Source organism: Lepus europaeus, chromosome X, assembly GCF_033115175.1.
Source record: "Lepus europaeus isolate LE1 chromosome X, mLepTim1.pri, whole genome shotgun sequence".
In the NCBI taxonomy this organism is placed as follows: Eukaryota; Metazoa; Chordata; class Mammalia; order Lagomorpha; family Leporidae; genus Lepus; species Lepus europaeus.
Genome location: NC_084850.1, coordinates 298,958 through 317,603, shown reverse-complemented (window position 1 = coordinate 317,603; position 18,646 = coordinate 298,958). Strand labels below are relative to the sequence as shown.

The 18,646-nt window shown below is 63.0% G+C and overlaps 1 protein-coding gene across 2 annotated transcripts; it reads left to right on the top strand.

The window, feature by feature from the left end:
- Positions 1-1,224: 1,224 nt before the first annotated feature.
- Positions 1,225-16,924, top strand: PLXNA3 (plexin A3). Of its 2 annotated transcripts, XM_062183386.1 has the most exons (34): positions 1,225-1,287; positions 2,981-3,603; positions 3,840-4,118; positions 4,215-4,379; positions 4,758-4,940; positions 6,574-6,702; positions 6,775-6,875; positions 7,180-7,303; positions 7,385-7,541; positions 7,634-7,733; positions 7,909-8,023; positions 8,113-8,313; positions 8,484-8,580; positions 8,684-8,874; positions 8,951-9,096; positions 9,165-9,285; positions 9,376-9,512; positions 9,619-9,789; positions 9,930-10,023; positions 10,104-10,343; positions 10,424-10,567; positions 10,647-10,881; positions 10,976-11,118; positions 11,199-11,455; positions 11,545-11,611; positions 11,708-11,854; positions 11,934-12,093; positions 12,245-12,348; positions 12,554-12,650; positions 12,908-13,098; positions 13,321-13,490; positions 14,289-14,501; positions 14,601-14,751; positions 15,953-16,924. In XM_062183386.1, the coding sequence occupies exons 2-34, from the start codon at positions 3,007-3,009 to the stop codon at positions 16,046-16,048; spliced, it is 5,523 nt and encodes a 1,840-aa protein (XP_062039370.1). In that variant the 5' UTR covers positions 1,225-1,287; positions 2,981-3,006; the 3' UTR covers positions 16,049-16,924. The 2 variants fall into 2 exon arrangements, with proteins under 2 accessions (XP_062039370.1, XP_062039369.1); XM_062183385.1 differs by having other exon boundaries at positions 3,840-4,379.
- Positions 16,925-18,646: the final 1,722 nt, after the last annotated feature.

Here is an 18,646-nt window from a genome sequence, read left to right as displayed (position 1 = left end):
TATTTCATCCACTAGTTCACTCCCCAAATGGCTGCAATGGCCAGAGCTGAGCTGATCTGAAGCCAGGAGCCAGGAGCTTCTTCCTGGTCTCCCACGCGGGTGCAGGGGCCCAAGGAGTTGGGCCATCCTCCACTGCTTTCCCAGGCCACAGTAGAGAGCTGGATCCATAGCCAGTGCCCATATAGGATGCTGGCGCTGCAGGCCAGGGCTTTAACCCACTGTGCTACAGCGGTGGCCCCAGAAATGGAGTCTTTTTTTTTTTTTTTTGACAGGCAGAGTGGACAGTGAGAGAGAGAGAGAGACAGAAAGGTAAAATGGATTCTTGATCCATGAGTGATCATGGGTACAACATGGGCGAACCTATACAAAGTGAAAGAAGACACAAACACATTGCACGATTGCGTTTATTTCAGATGTCCAGAACTGAGAAACACATAGCCAGAAAGTACACAAGTGGTTGCCAGGAGCTGGGTTAAGGGGCAATGGCGAGTGGAGGTTAACAGGTACAGGATTTCTTTGGGGGATGACAGAAATGTTCTGGTATTAGATACTGGCCATAGTTGCCCATGGCTCCTATTGAATTGTACATTTACAATGGGTGACATGTAGCTAAGCTGTATCTCCATAAGATTGTTTAAAAAGAAAAGGAGAAAGAAACCAAGGCAATGAAAGCCCGTGATACCGGGTCGTGGTGGCCAACTGGGCGAAGGGCTGAGCTTGGAACCGAACGGGAGGCTTCGGCTGGCAAGCACCTGGGCGGTCAGGACAAGGAGGCCGCGCAGCGGCAGCAGGTGGCCCCAGGCACACCTCCGATCGCCTCGACGGGGCGGGGCGGCCGCGCGCCCCAGGCCCGAGGGGGGTGTGGCGCGGGCGCGCGCGGGTTCCAGGGTCGCCCAAGGCAGAGGGCGGGGAGCTGGGGGGCTTGAGAGGCTCGTAACGAGGACACGGCCATTAAGCGAAGGGAATCGGATCCGTGGGTAGGGATCCCCCGCGGCCTTTTGGGGGCCGGCGCTGCGTGCCGGGCCCCTTAGCCCCGGGAAGGAACGCCCATGCTTGCTGCCACTCGGGCGCCCCCGCCCAGCGCGGTGGTACGGTCCGGACTTAAAAGGCCCCGGCTGGCGCGGGCCGGCCCAGTGTGTGGGCGGTGGCGGCGGCGCGCGCAGGGCGCCAGGCGCTGGGCGCGAGGCGAGGTAGCGGGGGCGCGCCAGCGGGGCCAGTGTGGGGCTCAGGGGCGCGTCCACGTGGCCAGCGGGCGGCCACCCGAAGCCAGCGGCGGCGGAGGGACAGGTAAGTGGCCTCCGTGCCCCCTGCCCGTGCGGGGGGAACCCGCTGGGGGTCTCAGGGCTCGGGCAGTCCGGGGGTTCAGGTCGGGCTTGCTGGGGTTAGACCCTGTTCTTGTCCCTCTGACGCGGGTCTGTTTGACCCTCTGCCGTGCTGCGCAGGTAGGGATGGCCAACAAGAGCCCACTCTCGGTCTAACAGGACCCTTTGTGGCACCCCAATCCATTGAGGTCTCCACAGGTCTGCTGAGGGTTAACCCTGGCCAGGAGCACGGCGGGGAGCTTTGGGTGCTTGCGCCGGCCGCATGTCTCTCTCTGAGCATCTCTGTGCAGGGGCTGGCCTCATTCTGGGCTCACCACTGGCAGGGCTGTAGCAGAGGGGCTGGGAGTGCCTGTGATGCCCGAGGTTAGCACTTAACTAGGGGTGGGGGTGGGGATGCAGGGGGTTGTCTTGGGCTCTAGATCTCCCTCCTGTCCTGACCCTAGCCTGTTGTCAGGCTTATCTTCCTGTGGGGATTGGAGGAGGTGAGGGTAGGGTGCAAGCAGCCTTCTCCTTCGCCTTCCTTCCTTTCTTCTCCGGCTGTTGCATTACGGCTCCAGGAGGCAGGCCTGACAAAAGAGCCCCAGAGATGATCAATCCAAGCTGAAACTTTGCAGTTTCAAGCTGGGCCTGCCCCCTGTTCTAGCAGATGCATTTTTTCCCCCTTTCTCTCTTTTGTGCTCCCTTGGTTTGGTTCCTTGCACCCTCCCAAGCTGAGAACCTTCTGTCTCCCTTGGGGTTTAGGCGCCGAGAGATCGGCACTGAGCCTGCCCCGCTGGCTGCCACGACACTGCTCTGCTGTCTTTGCAGCCTGGGACTGGCTGGGTGTGGCCTGGGGGCGAAGTGCCAGTCCCTGCACTGTCCCTGTGGTCCCCACCCCATCTCCCCAAGGCCTTGATTCTATTGGGGGGTGTTACTCCCTTCCACAAGGCTCCTGGGACTCCCTCCACCTTCCCTTCGCCAGCTAACCTCTGGATCTCAGAGGAGAGCTGCACAGGACTGCCTGGGCATCAGCCTGACTGTGCCTGAGCGAAGCTTGACTTACGTCTGTCTCAGCGCATGGCCGTGGGGGCAGGCGCCACTCGGCTTTGTGTTGCAGCGGGCAGCCCAGACAGAAGGCTCCTGGACAGCCAGCTGAGGCCCTCGGGGCCAGGAGGCAGCTGCGGCCGGGAGCCGGGAGCGGGAGATGTGGCTGGGGGTTCAGCCTGAGGTCTTGATTTCCCAGACCCCTGTGCAGGGCTTCTGGGGGCCAGTGCAGCCCACCCCCCCATCCCGCCTGGTTGTGATTGCCGGGTATCTCTGTGGCCTGGGGCTTCCCCATCGTTGCTCTTCTGGGCAGCAGGCCACCCTGAGCTGTGGGAGGTGGTACTGGGGATCTGAGTTGCAGGAGAAGCTCCCATGCGTCTGCCTCCGCTGCCCCCCCCCTTGGGTGTGGCCTAGCAGCCCCGGGTGGGGGATGATTGATGGCCCCCAGGCCTGCTTGCGCCTGCTGCTCACTCATGTGCTTTGGTGGAGGCCCCTCCTCTCCCAGCCGCTGTCACCATCTGGGGCTCTGGCTCTCTGAGGCACGGAGCTCAACCCTGGGCCGCGTGTCCCCAGGAGGAGGGTGGCCCGGGGCTTGGGCCCTGGCCCTGCGCCTCCCATTGCCATTCTCTCCTCAGGCCTGTCCCGGGTGCAGCTGCCGGCCATGCCCACTGCCTGCCTCCTCCTGCTGTTCTTCCTCACGGTGGGCAGGGGCGTGGGCAGCACCAGGTCCTTCCGAGCCTTTGTGGTGACAGACACCACGCTCACTCACCTGGCCGTGCACCGAGTGACTGGGGAGGTGTTCGTGGGTGCCGTGAACCGAGTCTTCAAGCTGGCCTCTAACCTGACTGAGCTGCGGGCCCATGTCACCGGGCCCGTGGAGGACAACGCTCACTGCTACCCGCCCCCCAGCATGCGCGTGTGTGCCCACCGCCTGGCACCTGCAGACAACGTGAACAAGCTGCTGCTCATCGACTATGCGGCCCGCCGCCTGGTGGCCTGCGGCAGTGTGTGGCAAGGCATCTGCCAGTTCCTGCGCCTCGACGACCTCTTTAAGCTGGGGGAGCCGCACCACCGCAAGGAGCACTACCTGTCGGGCGCACAGGAGCCCGACTCCATGGCTGGCGTCATCGTGGAGCAGGACCAGGGGCCCAGCAAGCTGTTCGTGGGCACCGCGGTCGACGGCAAGTCCGAGTACTTCCCCACGCTGAGCTCCCGCAAGCTCATCAGCAACGAGGACAGCGCCGACATGTTCAGCCTGGTGGGTGAGCCATGCGCCGGGCCCCTCCTCTTCCCTCCTTCCTGCCCCTCGGAGGCGAGCCCTGCTCCAGAGGCTTGGCCCCTTACTGTCACTGCCGTGTGGAAGAGCGGCAGAGGCCGGGCACCCTGCCCTCGGATGCCTCTGTGGCCTGGGCTGGTGGTGCCATCTGAGTGCCCGAGGAGAGCAGAGTGGGCCCAGGGTGTCACCCCGTGCTGTCCTTTCCGCTTGGTCCCCAGGTGTACCAGGACGAGTTTGTCTCCTCGCAGATCAAGATCCCCTCAGACACGCTGTCCTTGTACCCTGCCTTTGACATCTACTACGTCTACGGCTTTGTGAGCGCCTCCTTCGTGTACTTCCTGACGTTGCAGCTGGATACCCAGCAGACGCTGCTGGACACAGCCGGCGAGAAATTCTTCACGTCCAAGATAGTGCGCATGTGCGCCGGCGACTCCGAGTTCTACTCGTACGTGGAGTTCCCCATCGGCTGTTCCTGGCACGGCGTGGAGTACCGCCTGGTACAGAGCGCCCACCTGGCCAAGCCCGGCCCGCTGCTGGCCCAGGCCCTGGGCGTGCCGGCCGACGAGGACGTGCTCTTCACCATCTTCTCTCAGGGCCAGAAGAACCGGGCCAGCCCGCCGCGGCAGACCATCCTCTGCCTCTTCACCCTCAGCAACATCAACGCCCACATCCGGCGCCGCATCCAGTCGTGCTACCGTGGGGAGGGCACGCTGGCCCTGCCCTGGCTGCTGAACAAGGAGATGCCCTGCATCAACACGGTGAGCGCCCGGCCCTGTTGTGCCACGACTGGCAGCTTCACCCTGAGCCCTGGCCTCCTTGTCGGAGCTCTCCCGTGCTCTGTCTGCCCTCCCTCTTCTTCCTGTCTCTACCCGGCACGCTGTTTGTTGACTGCCACCTCCCCCCGGCTGTCCCTCTTGGCCGCTCCTGTTGGTGACAGCCTCCCAGCCTGTCCCCACCGACCAGGCCCAGGCGGTGCCCCTCCCTGCTCTCCCCCACTCAGCTGCCAGTGTCCCACGGGGTCCGGGCAAGCCGTCAGGCCTGTGGGTCCCAGACCTTGCTCCGTGGTGGAACATGGGCTCCGCCGGCCTCTGTCAGGGTGGCACGTGGGGCATAGTTGCTGTCCTCTGTCTCACCAGCCCATGCAGATCAACGGCAACTTCTGCGGGCTGGTGCTGAACCAGCCCCTGGGCGGCCTGCACGTGATCGAGGGGCTGCCCCTGCTGGCCGACAGCACCGACGGCATGGCCAGCGTGGCCGCCTACACCTACCACCAGCACTCCGTGGTGTTCGTTGGCACACGCAGTGGCAGTCTGAAAAAGGTGGGTCCGGGATCCCTTCTCGTGTGGGGCTGGAGCCAGTCTCTTTTAAAGATTCGTTTTTAAAATTTGAGAGGTAGAGTTACAGACAGCGAGAGGGAGAAACAGAGAGAAAGATCTTCCATCCGCTGGTTCACTCCCCAAATGGCCACCACGGCCAGAGCTGTGCTGATCCGAAGCCAGGAGCAAGGAGCTTCTTCCAGGTCTCCCATGTAGGTGCAGGGGCCCCAAAAGCACTTGAGCCATCTTCTACTGCTTTCCCAGGCCACAGCAGAGAGCTGGATCAGAAGTGGAATAGCTGGGACTAGAATAGGCAATGGGGGGCGCCGGATTCTGTCCCGGTTGCCCCTCTTCCAGGCCAGCTCTCTGCTGTGGCCAGGGAGTGCAGTGGAGGATGGCCCAAGTCCTTGGGCCCTGCACCCCATGGGAGACCAGAAGAAGACCTGGCTCCTGCCTTGGGATCAGCACAGTGGGCCGGCTGCAGTGCGCCGGCCGCAGCGGCCATTGGAGGGTGAACCAACGGCAAAAGGAAGACCTTTCTCTCTGTCTCTCTCTCTCTCTCACTGTCCACTCTGCCTGTTTAAAAAAAAAAAAAAAAAGAACAGGCGGCAGTGAGGCCAGGCTCTTGAGATATGGGACAGGGGTGAGGGGCAGAGCGTGTGGACAAGGCCTGGGAGCCCCCTGCACAGGGCTTGGAGGATGGGGCAAGGGCCACCTCCCCTGCTCTTCGGATAGCCCCTCAACTGCTTGCCACTGCCAGCCCCCACTGTGGCCCGCGACTAGACACCCGACCTCCTACGGGCCCTCTCTGCCATGATAGCAGGGGCTGGGGCTGAGCTGCCATCGCTTGGTCCTCAGTTGGAAGGATGAGGGAGCAGATGCAGACACAGCACGGCATGCTGTGCCAGCAGCCACCCTGCTCCTTAGCCTGCCAGCCACAGGCCACACTCGCCTCCGGCGCTCTCCCCGCTAACTCCGTGCCATCCCTCCAGCCTCAGCCACATCCGTGTTCTTTCCCTCACAGGCACTGGGACTGTGCTTCTGCCCATGGGGAGTGAGACGGGGCTGTAGCCGTCTGCTCTGGGACTGGGGCGACTGGGGCTGGCCAGGCATGAAGGCGGGATGGGCTCTTGGGAGCTCACACGTGCTGAAGGGACAGCAGTCAGGGCGAGGGCTGTCTTGGCAAATGGGCGCGATCCCCGGGGAGGGTTTCTGCAGGAAGATGCTGTGCTCGGGTTGCTCTGCTTCTGGAACTTTCAGTTGCAAAAGCTGTCACTCACATTCCCTACAGTCCAGCCACCCAGCCATGGGCAGCGCCAAAGTCAGTGCTGTACAAGCATTACCAGTGTCTCATTCCAAGACATTTTCATTATTCTTAAAAGTCCCATAGTCCGTCATCCACTGTCACCCCTGCTCCCCCGTGCCCCTGGCTTTAAGCAACATGACTCTCGCTGTCTCCACCTCCTGGGAGCAGTTTCTTCGCCCACCCTCCTTCCCTTGGCCTCTGCAGTCCCAGTGCTGAGCCTAACCAGGCCCTGACTTCAGCTCTCCCAGCAGCTAGAAAGTCCCTAGCCCAGGAGGAGGGTGGCCTGGGCGCAGGCAGCTGCAATGGCCTCAGGCTGGTCTTGTGGCTCAGGTGCGGGTCGACAGCTCCCAGGATGCCCACCTCTATGAGACGGTCCCCGTGGTGGACGGCAGCCCCATCCTGCGGGACCTGCTCTTCAGCCCTGACCATCGGCATATCTACCTCCTGAGTGAGAAGCAGGTGGGCCCGCGGTGGGTGGCGGTGGGTGAGGGGGCGGGCGTGCGCCGGGTGCTGACGTGTGGCTGTCCCCAGGTGAGCCAGCTCCCGGTGGAGACCTGTGAGCAGTACCTGAGCTGTGAGGCCTGCCTGGGCTCAGGAGACCCACACTGCGGCTGGTGTGTGCTACAGCACAGGTGAGGGCAGCAGGCGCAGGCTCTGTGGAGCTGCAGGGATCCGGGAGGAGTGGGCCCGCCAGGCAGGAGCCAGTCCCATGTGTCGTGCCCACTTCTCCCCAGCTGCGCCCTGGCAGCCTCCCCCTCCAGTCCTGCTCTGCTTTCTCCAGCTAATGAGCGGAACCTCCACCCTGAGTGACGTCACTCAGACCCCAGGGGATGAGGCTGAGGCACGCTGTTGCCTGGCATTGTCAGCTGGGCAGGCCGTCCCCTGCTCTTTCCCTTTGCGGCAGTGTTGGGACAGCTCTGGCTTGACTCCACGCAGGTGCTGCCGGGAAGGGGCCTGTCCGGGTGCCTCAGCCCCACGTGGCTTTGCGGAGGAGCTGAGCAAGTGCGTCCAGGTGCGCGTGCGGCCCAACAATGTGTCGGTGACATCAGCTGGGGTGCAGGTAAGTGGCATGGAGGTGTGCCGGGGCCCGCGTGAGCCCTGCCGGGGGTACGCCTTGCCCTGAACCCTCTGCCTCCCCCAGCTGACTGTAGCCATGCGCAACGTGCCAGACCTCAGCGCGGGCGTGAGCTGCGCCTTCGAGGAGGCAGCGGAGAGTGAAGCCACCCTGCTGCCCTCCGGCGAGCTGCGCTGCACCTCCCCCTCTCTCCAGGAGCTCCAGGCGCTTACCAGGGGGCATGGTCAGTGGGCTGAGTTTGGAGTGGGAGGGGGTCTCGTGGAGGGGGTGCTCCCTGCCGCCGGCTGCTTCAAGGCCTCCCTGGGCTTGTCACAGGGGCCACACGCACCGTGCGGCTGCAGCTGCTCTCCAAGGAGACCGGTGTGAGGTTTGCCGGGGCTGACTTTGTCTTCTACAACTGCAGCGTCCTGCAGTCGTGAGTACTTACCCCACGGGACAGAGGGGCCTGTGGGACAGCAGAGCTGGCCGGTGGCCTCCCTCAGCCCTGGGCCGGTGTCCCCACATCCCCTGGTGGGCGGTGCAGGTGGCCTTGTTGCGTGGATTCTCGGAGGGGTGGGGAGGGCAGTGCTGAAGGCTCTACCTTCCGCCAGGTGCATGTCCTGCGTTGGCAGTGCTTACCCCTGCCACTGGTGTAAGTACCGCCACGTGTGTACCAGCCACCCCCACGAGTGCTCCTTCCAGGAGGGCAGGGTCCACAGCCCGGAGGTGAGGCGCTGGGCTCTGCGCGGGCTGGCCCCTGGCCTTTCGGCATTTGGTCTCCTCGTTTGCAGCTGACAGATGCCCCCCCCCCCCAGGGCTGCCCTGAGCTCCTGCCCAGCGGGGACCTCCTGATCCCAGTCGGCGTCATGCAGCCTCTCACCCTGCGGGCCAAGAACCTGCCTCAGCCGCAGTCAGGCCAGAAGAACTACGAGTGCGTGCTGCGGGTGCAGGGGCGGCAGCAGCGGGTGCCCGCCGTGCGCTTCAACAGCAGCAGCGTGCAGTGCCAGAACGCCTCGGTAAGGCCTGCGCCGCTCCTGCCGTGGCGAGGCGAGCAGGCCGGGCGAGGGGACAGTGCTGGTCTACAAGCCTGTTGGGGCGGCCCGAGGCTGGGAGATGCAGTGATCGGCACGAATCTCGGGGCGAGGGCTGCTCACCGTAGCTGAGGTCATGGGGCCCTGTTTCACAGTACTCCTACGATGGTGATGAGTATGGTGACACCGAGCTGGATTTCTCCGTGGTCTGGGATGGCGATTTCCCCATTGACAAGCCTCCCAGCTTCCGAGGTGAGCATGAGGATCAGCGGGGGCTGAGCAGTCTGCCTCACGGGGCAGGCGTGCGGCACCAGTACCCCGCCGCCTCCGTCAGCGATGTCCCCTCTGTCTGCAGCCCTCTTGTATAAGTGCTGGGCCCAGCGGGCCAGCTGCGGCCTCTGCCTCAAGGCCGACCCCCGCTTCAACTGTGGCTGGTGCATCTCGGAACACAGGTGCCAACTGCGAGCCCACTGCCCGGCTCCCAAGACCAACTGGATGCACCCGAGCCAGAAGGGTGCCCGGTGCAGCCACCCCCGCATTGCCCAGGTCAGCCCCCGGCCCCGCCCACCCACAGGGCACCCAGGAGCATGAACTGACCCTCACCTGCCATCTTCCTGTGCAGATCCACCCGCTCATGGGGCCCAAGGAAGGAGGCACCCGGGTCACCATCGTGGGCGAGAACCTGGGCCTGGCCTCCCGGGAGGTGGGCCTGCGGGTGGCAGGTGTCCGTTGCAACTCCATCCCCACCGAGTACATCAGTGCCGAGAGGTGAGTGTGGCCACGTGGGCGGCCGGGTCCCTTGGGGCCGGCTGGCCGTGACCGCCTCTCACCTCCAGGATTGTGTGTGAGATGGAGGAGTCGCTGGTCCCCAGCCCGCCGCCAGGGCCTGCTGAGCTGTGCGTAGGCGACTGTTCTGCTGACTTCCGCACGCAGTCGGAGCAGCTTTACAGCTTTGTGGTGCGTGGCCTGTTCCCCCGGCCCCTCCCCGCCCCCTCTCCCCAGCAGCAGGCTGGCCCCTCTCACCCCTCGTGACTGCTTCTCCCCCAGACCCCGACGTTTGACCGTGTGAGCCCCAGTCGGGGCCCGGCTTCGGGGGGCACACGCCTCACCATCTCTGGCAGCTCTCTGAATGCCGGCAGCAGAGTCACAGTGACCGTGAGAGACGGCGAGTGCCAGTTTGTGAGGTGGCTCGGGGCCCCACCAGCCTCAGGCTGTGCACTGGGTGGGTGGCTGTGGGGGCAGGGCAGCTCAGGGGCCCACGTGCTCCAAGCACTACGCTTGCCCACATAGGAGAGACGCCGAGGCGATCGTGTGTATCTCACCCGGCTCCACTCAGGGCCCTAGCCAGGCCCCCATCACGCTCGCCATTGACCGTGCCAACATCTCCAGCCCTGGGGTCATCTACACCTACACCCAGGATCCCACTGTCACTCGCCTGGAGCCCACCTGGAGCATCATCAAGTAAGCCTCTGGGAACCTCGGCCTTGAGCTTCCTTTGAGTACCTGCCAGTCGCCTCTGGGGGGAGGGGCCGCTCCAGGGTCGGGGAGGGGTGGGAGGGGCGATGGGGGAGAGAGCCTGAAAACCCTGCCCTTGCCCCCAGTGGGAGCACCGCCATCACTGTGAGTGGCACTCACCTGCTCACAGTCCAGGAGCCCCGGGTGCGGGCCAAGTACCGTGGCATTGAGACCACCAATGTGAGTACGAGCCGCCCTCCCCCACCTGACCCTGCTGCCCATGGCTTCCTGTGCTGGGCTGCCCATTCTTGTCCCCACAGACATGCCAGGTGATCAATGACACTGCCATGCTGTGTAAGGCCCCCGGCATCTTCCTTGGGCGGCCCCAGCCGCGGGCCCAAGGCGAGCACCCTGATGAATTTGGCTTCCTGCTGGACCACGTGCAGACAGCCCGCTCCCTCAACCGCTCATCCTTCACCTACTACCCGGACCCCAGCTTTGAGCCCCTGGGGCCCTCCGGCGTCCTGGACGTCAAGCCTGGCTCCCACGTGGTGCTGAAGGTGCCAGTGGAGTGAGGTCCGCAGGGGAGGGGAGAGGAAGGGAGGTGGAGCCCCAGACTGAGCTGCGCTCCCACCCCCAGGGCAAGAACCTGATCCCTGCAGCAGCCGGCAGCTCCCGCCTCAACTACACGGTGCTGATCGGAGGCCAGCCGTGCGCGCTCACGGTCTCGGACACGCAGTTGCTGTGCGATTCGCCCAGCCAGACTGGCCGGCAGCCTGTCATGGTAGGTGGGCGATGGGCCAGCCTCCGGGGCAACTGCAAGTGGGCATGGGGTAGGGCTCACCCCAGGCCTGTCTCCGCAGGTGCTGGTGGGCGGCCTGGAGTTCTGGCTGGGCACGCTGCACATCACTGCCGAGCGGGCGCTGACGCTGCCCGCCATGGTGGGGCTGGCGGCAGGGGGCGGGTTCTTGCTGCTGGCCATCACCGCGGTGCTGGTTGCCTACAAGCGCAAGACTCAGGATGCAGACCGCACACTCAAGCGCCTGCAGCTGCAGATGGACAACCTGGAGTCCCGTGTGGCCCTGGAATGCAAGGAAGGTGCCTGGGATTGGGGGGGAGGGGAGTATAGTGCAGGGCATGGGGCCGGGGGCCTCCTTGGTCTTGCTCAGCTCACCGCTCCGCCTGTCCCCAGCTTTTGCAGAGCTGCAGACCGATATCAATGAACTGACCAACCACATGGATGGGGTACAGATCCCTTTCCTGGACTACAGGACCTATGCTGTGCGCGTGCTCTTCCCCGGCATCGAGGCCCACCCCGTGCTCAAGGAGCTGGATGTGAGTCCCTCCTGGCCTGCCCATTGCCCACTGCCCCCGGGGCCTATCCCACCTTCTGAGACCCGCGCTGCTCCCCACAGACCCCCCCCAATGTCGAGAAGGCCCTGCGCCTCTTTGGGCAGCTGCTGCACAGCCGCGCCTTCGTGCTCACCTTCATCCATACACTGGAGGCCCAGAGCAGCTTCTCCATGCGCGACCGTGGCACTGTGGCCTCACTCACCATGGTGGCCCTGCAGAGCCGCCTCGATTATGCCACGGGGCTGCTCAAGCAACTGCTCGCTGACCTCATAGAGAAAAACCTGGAGAGCAAGAACCACCCAAAGCTGCTACTGCGCAGGTGCGTCCTCTGCAGCCCTGCACGGCCCCGCCCCTCGGCCGAGCCCCGCCTTTGCTAGGCTCGGCCTGAGGCCCCGTGTCCTGCCCTAGGACCGAGTCGGTAGCTGAGAAGATGCTTACTAACTGGTTCACGTTCCTGCTGCATAAGTTTCTGAAGGTGCGCTTGGTGGGTGGGCGGGCAGTAAGGGAGGGGACGTCAGGGGACACCCGGCCGCGAGGCACGCAGCAAGCCATGCCCCCGCCCTGGCTGCAGGAGTGTGCCGGGGAGCCGCTCTTCCTGCTGTATTGCGCCATCAAGCAGCAGATGGAGAAGGGCCCCATTGACGCCATCACGGGCGAGGCGCGCTACTCCCTAAGCGAGGACAAGCTCATCCGCCAGCAGATCGACTACAAGACGCTGGTGAGCCTGGGGCCAAGAGGCATGGCCGTGGGGAGGGCGCTCGCCCCGAACCAACTCTGCCATGCCCCTCCACCTCTAGACGCTGCACTGTGTGTGCCCGGAGAGCGAGGGTAGCGCCCAGGTCCCAGTGAAGGTTCTCAATTGCGACAGCATTACCCAGGCCAAAGACAAGCTGCTGGACACTGTGTACAAAGGCATCCCGTATTCCCAGCGCCCTAAAGCAGAGGACATGGACCTGGGTGAGGCCTCCTCCTCCTGCTCTGCTGCCCACAGCCTCCAGCGGCCGTCTCTGCTGCTCCCCACCTGAGCCCGGTCCTCGAAGAAGGATGGGCCGAGGGTCTCGGGGTGGGGGTGCCGGGCATGAGCTCAAGGACTGTCTGTGGCCCGCAGAGTGGCGCCAGGGCCGCATGGCCCGCATCATTCTCCAGGATGAAGACGTCACTACCAAGATCGAGTGTGACTGGAAGAGGGTCAACTCCCTGGCCCACTACCAGGTGAGGGGCTAGACGCCCATTCACCCCAGGAGCACCCGGAAGCCAGTGGCTCTGGCTGCTCCCAGTCCTCGTTCCTCACTTCCAGGCCCTTCTCGTGGGGCCTCCAGTGGTACCCATGTGCACACTGAAAACTCTGGGTTGGGGGTGGCCCTTGGGATTCTGGGCTTCCTGCACTGTTCCTTCTCTCTCTCTCTGGGGCCTCCAGGTGACAGATGGTTCCTTGGTAGCACTGGTGCCCAAACAAGTGTCTGCTTACAACATGGCCAACTCCTTCACCTTTACCCGCTCCCTCAGCCGCTATGGTAGGTGTCCCCAGCGCAGAGGCCTCGCTGGCCCTGTGCCCCTGCAGGCTGCATAAGGCATCCTGGGGCTCCCCCATGTAGGAACATGCCTCAGCTCTGGAAGCCTTGCTGGACCATGCCCTCGGCAGGTGTCTCCTCGGGTCGGGTCTAGAAGTAGGGTGGGCAGCGAGAGCAGGTGGGGGCTCCTGGGAGAGGATGGGGAAGAGGCTGGGCAATCCCTCGTGGCCCTGGTGACCTCAGCCTTTCCTGCGCCCCAGAGAGCTTGCTCCGCACGGCCAGCAGCCCTGACAGCCTCCGCTCGCGGGCACCCATGATCACACCTGACCAGGAGACGGGCACCAAGCTGTGGCACCTGGTGAAGAACCATGACCACGCTGACCACCGGGAAGGGGACCGTGGCAGCAAGATGGTCTCAGAGATCTATCTGACGCGGCTGCTAGCCACCAAGGTAGGGGGTGCGTCCCCATAGCACCTGGGCCTCCGCACAGATGCCTTCTAGGCTGGCCCTCACCCTGGGTGCTTGGGAGCCAGTGGGCCTCTCTGAAGGCCATTGCTGCAGGAATTCCCAGCCTAAGGTCAAGGCCAGGTCTGCCTCAGACACACTGGCCCTTACAGGGCAGCCCCGCTCTTTGCCGAGCCTCTCTGTGCTGCCTTGGCTATCTTCCCACAGGGCACGCTGCAGAAGTTCGTGGATGACCTCTTTGAGACAGTGTTCAGCACGGCCCACCGGGGCTCAGCCCTGCCCCTGGCCATCAAGTACATGTTTGACTTCCTGGATGAGCAGGCTGACCAGCGCCAGATCAGTGACCCTGACGTGCGCCACACCTGGAAGAGCAACTGGTACTACCCCGTGCTAGAAGGAGCTGTGGCTTAGCCAAGACCCGGGTCTTGTGGGGCAGGGTGACTGTCAGGAAAAGACAGCATGACTTGGCCAAGAAGGCAGACTCTGCTGGACACTGGGGCAGGTGAGGTGCTGGTAGTGAGGGCAGCAGCACTGAGACGTGGCTACGTGCCTGCTGCGGCCCTGCGCAGGGCAGAGGTACCCGGCGGCTTTGGCCCTGGCGGTGGCAGTGGAAGCTGCAGGGGAGACCAGCACCTGCTAAGAGTACAACAGACCTGTATTCTTATTTCTTACTGCCTGCAGTCCAGCAAAAACTTAAAGAACAGACTGTTGGCCGGCACCGTGGCTCAATAGGCTAATCCTCTGCCTTGCGGCGCCAGCACACCAGGTTCTAGTCCCAGTCGGGGCACCGGATTCTGTCCCGGTTGCCCCTCTTCCAGGCCAGCTCTCTGCTGTGGCCCGGGAAGGCAGTGGAGGATGGCCCAAGTGCTTGGGCCCTGCACCCCATGGGAGACCAGGAGAAGCCCCTGGCTCCTGGCTTCGGATCAGTGTGGTGCGCCGGCCGCTGCGCGCCAGCCGCGGCAGCCATTGGAGGGTGAACCAACGGCAAAGGACGACCTTTCTCTCTGTCTCTCTCACTGTCCACTCTGCCTGTCAAAAAAAAAAAGACAGAACAGACTGTTTTCCTGAGCATGACATGAACCAGCCAGACAGGACAAAGATAGGAAGGGGAGGGGTGGGAGGGAGGGGCTCCCAGGAGCATCTTGGGAGCCACGCACATGTGTCCCCCCATGCAGCCTGCCCCTGCGCTTCTGGGTGAACGTGATCAAGAACCCTCAGTTCGTGTTCGACATTCACAAGAGCAGCATCACGGACGCCTGCCTGTCGGTGGTGGCCCAGACCTTCATGGACTCCTGCTCCACGTCCGAGCATCGCCTGGGCAAGGACTCTCCCTCCAACAAGTTGCTCTACGCCAAGGACATCCCCAACTACAAGAGCTGGGTGGAGAGGTGGGCCCTGAGAGGAGGCGGAGCCGCGGGCGAGGGGACAAAGGCAGGCACTTGGCTCTCGTGGCGTGTGCCTGAGGGACTGACTCAGGGTCCCAACAGGTATTACCGAGACATTTCAAAGATGGCTTCCATCAGTGACCAGGACATGGATGCCTACCTGGTAGAGCAATCCCGCCTCCATGCCAGTGACTTCAACGTCCTAAGCGCACTAAGCGAACTCTACTTCTATGTCACCAAGTATCGCCAGGAGGTATGTGCTGCCCCTTCAGGCCCCGTTGCTTGGTGGGGGTGATGGAAAGGACAGTGGGGACCTGGAGCCCATCTCCTGACCAGGTGCTGGGGCTAGCATTTGAGGGGCCAGGCATGAAGCCAGTGGCTGGAGTATAGAGTTCCTACTGGGAACTCTGTAAAGGGGCCAGAGTCCCAGTTCCTGCTGGGCTGGGGTGTCAGGTGGAACTGCAGGTGCATGGTGCCAGGGAGGAGTGGAGGGGGCAGACATCGGTAGGGTCATGAGGTTTCTGATTAAGTATGAACTTCAGGATGTATTTTTAGCTGAGGGATTGCCCGTGGGCCACAGGAGGAAGCGAGGAGCCGGGGCAACTTTGGGGTTTTTCATCTCAGCCACTGGGAGAGGACGGGGAGGGGGGACAGACCTATGGCGGGTCAGGGCAGATCTCAGATCTCTTCAGAGCATGCAGGCCTTCCCTGGGAAGTGGGAAAGCCCCGGGGAAAACTCGAGCCCCGTGAGCACGGGTGGGAGAAGTGGCATCACGGCAGACTACATGGACTTGGGGTGGTAGCACCCAGCTGCCAGGCTACAGCCACGTGATGGGAGGTGGCAGGCAGGCAGCTGCACACGGGCTATGCAGTGGGGAACGGGTGGAGCCACAGACACACATTTGTGAGCCCATAGATGGCCGTGAAAGCCCTGAGCCTAGCTGGGCTCAAGATGGGAGACCGTGGTGGGTGCTGAGGGAGAGGCGGCCTGAGCGCTGAGCCCTGGGCCTGTGGGACGCTCCGTGGGCAGAGGGAAGCAGGGGCAGCCGGGACAGGTGGGAGGGAACCCAACAGCACCTCCTGGCGTCCTGCGATCCTCACGGGTCCGAGAGGAGGGGTGACGGGCTCTGCCAGCGGAGGAAGATGCCGTCGCCACAGCGCAGCTCCCTGAGTCTGGCCACGAGGTCGTGGAGAGGCTGCATGGGGCAGTGCGGGTCAGGAGGGACTGGGAAAGGGCAGTGGGGACAGTGAGCCCTGGCCGCACTTGGAACGGGCTGTGCCCCAGCTGTGGACAGAAGGAAGCTGTCCTTGGAGGGGGCTGGTATCCAGGAAAGCCGGTGTGTTTCACGGCCCTAGGGAAGAGAACACACTTGAACCCCGTGCTGTGTGAGGGTGCAGTGGGCTGGGCCGGGCGGCCCCGGACAGCCCAGCCCCAGGGCCCTCTTCTCCCCCAGATCCTCACCGCTCTGGACCGAGACGCGTCCTGTCGGAAGCACAGGCTGCGCCACAAGCTGGAGCACATCATCAGCCTCGTGTCCAGTGACAGCTGAGAGCTGCAGATCCGGCGGCGAGGGGGCTGTCCTCTGGCACGCGGAGTGGCTGCTCCCAGCGCAGGTCCTGGGCTGCGCCCCGTGTCAGGTGTTCTGGGGGCGGGCGCCGGGCCAAGGTGCCCCCGGCACAGCTGGGCCCCCTTCGTTAGTGCCTTGCTTTGGGCCCTGCGGGAGGACGGGGTGACAGGACCAGCGCCCCCATCCAGCAGCAGCAATACCCCCACCCTCCAGCCCTTGCACCCCGAGGTCTTGGGCCAGCCCCTCCCCCTTGCTATTTATACCCCAACCGCCTATTTATTGCATTGAATTCGCCCTCACTGTCTGCCTCTGTACAAATGTGCCCCCAAGGGATGTTGCCAACCTCACTTACCTTCTGCCCTGGAGTCGTGCTGGCTCCTTGGTGACAGTGCTAGCCTCGGCCCAGGGTCTAGCAGCTCACCCTGTCCCAAGCAGGGCCTCAGTGCTGACGGATCTGAAGCTGCCTCCGACTCTGGCTGTGCCACCCTGGGCTGCAGCGTGGCGGTCCCAGCGTCTCAGGGGCCAGACCTGTCCTTCTCCTGGGGCCCTGTTCCCTCTGAGCACCAGCACGGCTCTAACCAGCCTTGTGCGGGGGCCTGGCCTGGGCCCGGGGCTCCAGAACCGTCCTCTTCCTGGCCCTGCTGCCAAATGTCCTCAGTGTTGTCTGCATTCGCCTGCACCCCTCAGGCCCACTGCCCTGTCCGTGCCCGCCCCGAGGCGCTGAGGCGGCGGTGCCTTACTGCTCTGTGTCTTCTGCCTCCTCTGAGCAACCCGGCCCTCTCTGTGCTTCCCAGTCCTCTCCTCTTTTGTTGCATGAGTTTTTCTTTGTTCGCATAATGTTCTTTCCTAATTAAATGGTGGGAAAACAGAGTTCATGTGTGGCTTTGTCTTTGGGGCATGTGGGTGGAGCTCTTGCTTGCTGAGAATGTGAGCAATGTAGTGGGCTGAGCCACCTGCGGTGCCAGCATCCCATGTGGGCACTGGTTCGAGTCCCAGCTGCTCCTCTTCCAGGCCAGCTCTCTGCTGTGGCCTGGGAAGGCAGTGGAGGATGGCCCAAGTGCTTGGGCCCCTGCATCCGCGTGGGAGACCTGGAAGAAGCTCCTGGCTTCTGGCTTTGGATCGGCACCGCTCTGGCCGTAGCAGCCATTTGGGGAGTAAACAAGCGGATGGAAGACCTTTCTGTCTCTCCCTCTCTGTAGCTGGGGCCCCCACACCCATGTGGGAAACTCAGATGGAGTCTCTTGGCTTTGGACCGGCCCAGCCTTGGCCATCTGGGGAGTTAACCAGTGCATAGGAGATATATCTCTGTATAACTCTGCCTTTCAAATAAATAAATATTAAAAAAAAAAAAGTGAGCAAGGGCAGGAGTGTGCCTGAACCATCAGCAAACACTGGCGGCTCTGCCTGTGACATATCCTCAAGTCTGCTCCCTGCCGCCCTGCGCTGCCTCACTCACAACGCAGGTGTTGCTGTCTCCTGCCTGGATGCCAGCTCCCCCACCACCCGGCTTCTGCCCTGGCCCCGGTCAGCCAATTCGCCATGCGGGAGATCCCACCAAGCAGTTCCAGGAGCACCTGTCACCTTACATGGGGCAACCCCTTACTGCTCTGGTGAAGTCTGCATCTGATACACTTGGCAGCCTCACACTGCAGCCTGTGGCAGCAGGGCCAAGTTGGGAGCATGGCATCTGGGCGACTCAGCTGAGAGCAAGGTCATGGGCTCTCTGAGGGAGTGACACCTGCGAAGGACTGGAGGAAGACAAGCAGATTCTAGGGGTGGTAACCAGTAACCAGGTGTCTGCCTAAAACGAGGCATCTGAATAACGTCACCTGCATTCACAGACAAGTATAATCAAACAAAAATAGGGCATAAACACGGAGAAAGGTATGTGACGCACGGGCAGGGTGCAGGCCCGGACAAAGGCAAGTGCAAGGATGACTGTGCACAGAACCAGCCCGACAGATGACTGGCAGGTGGGGTAAAATGTTGCCCACGTGCGATTGCAGAAATCATGCGAAAGGGAAAAGCAAGGCCACGTTTTCACCTCAGGGGGCCAAATTATCCCTGGGAAATGAGTAGGATCTGTTAACAGCAGAATGGGAGAATGAGGGTTAGCAGAGCAGTTGTAAGAGAGTCCCCGTGTATTCAGCAATAATTAACATCTGTGAAATACAAATCAGGAGCGAAAGGAGAGGGACGGGAGGCAGTGAGAGTGGCAGAGTGAGCTGCTTGCTGGAGCTGGGAGCTGACACCTGCAGAGTAGGAGGGAGGTGCTGGGTCAGAGTTTCTACAGGGCAGACAGCAGAGCGCTACAGACACTGAAGCCTGGACATCCCCAGCGGGTCCCACGCAAGCATTCAGCAGACCCCTGATGAGGATGAGCCCACCAGGAAACCGCTCCAGGCCTGGGAGGGGACCCGCCCAAGCGAGGAAAAGGAAGTCTGCCCAGCACACAGCCTGCATCAAGCAGAGCACTCAGAAGGGCCTAGCCGCAGCAGCTCCAGCCCCCACGCTGCTCATCTTCCAAGCCAAACTCAAAAGGCCCATACCATTTCCCTGCCACTCAACAGCTCACAGATG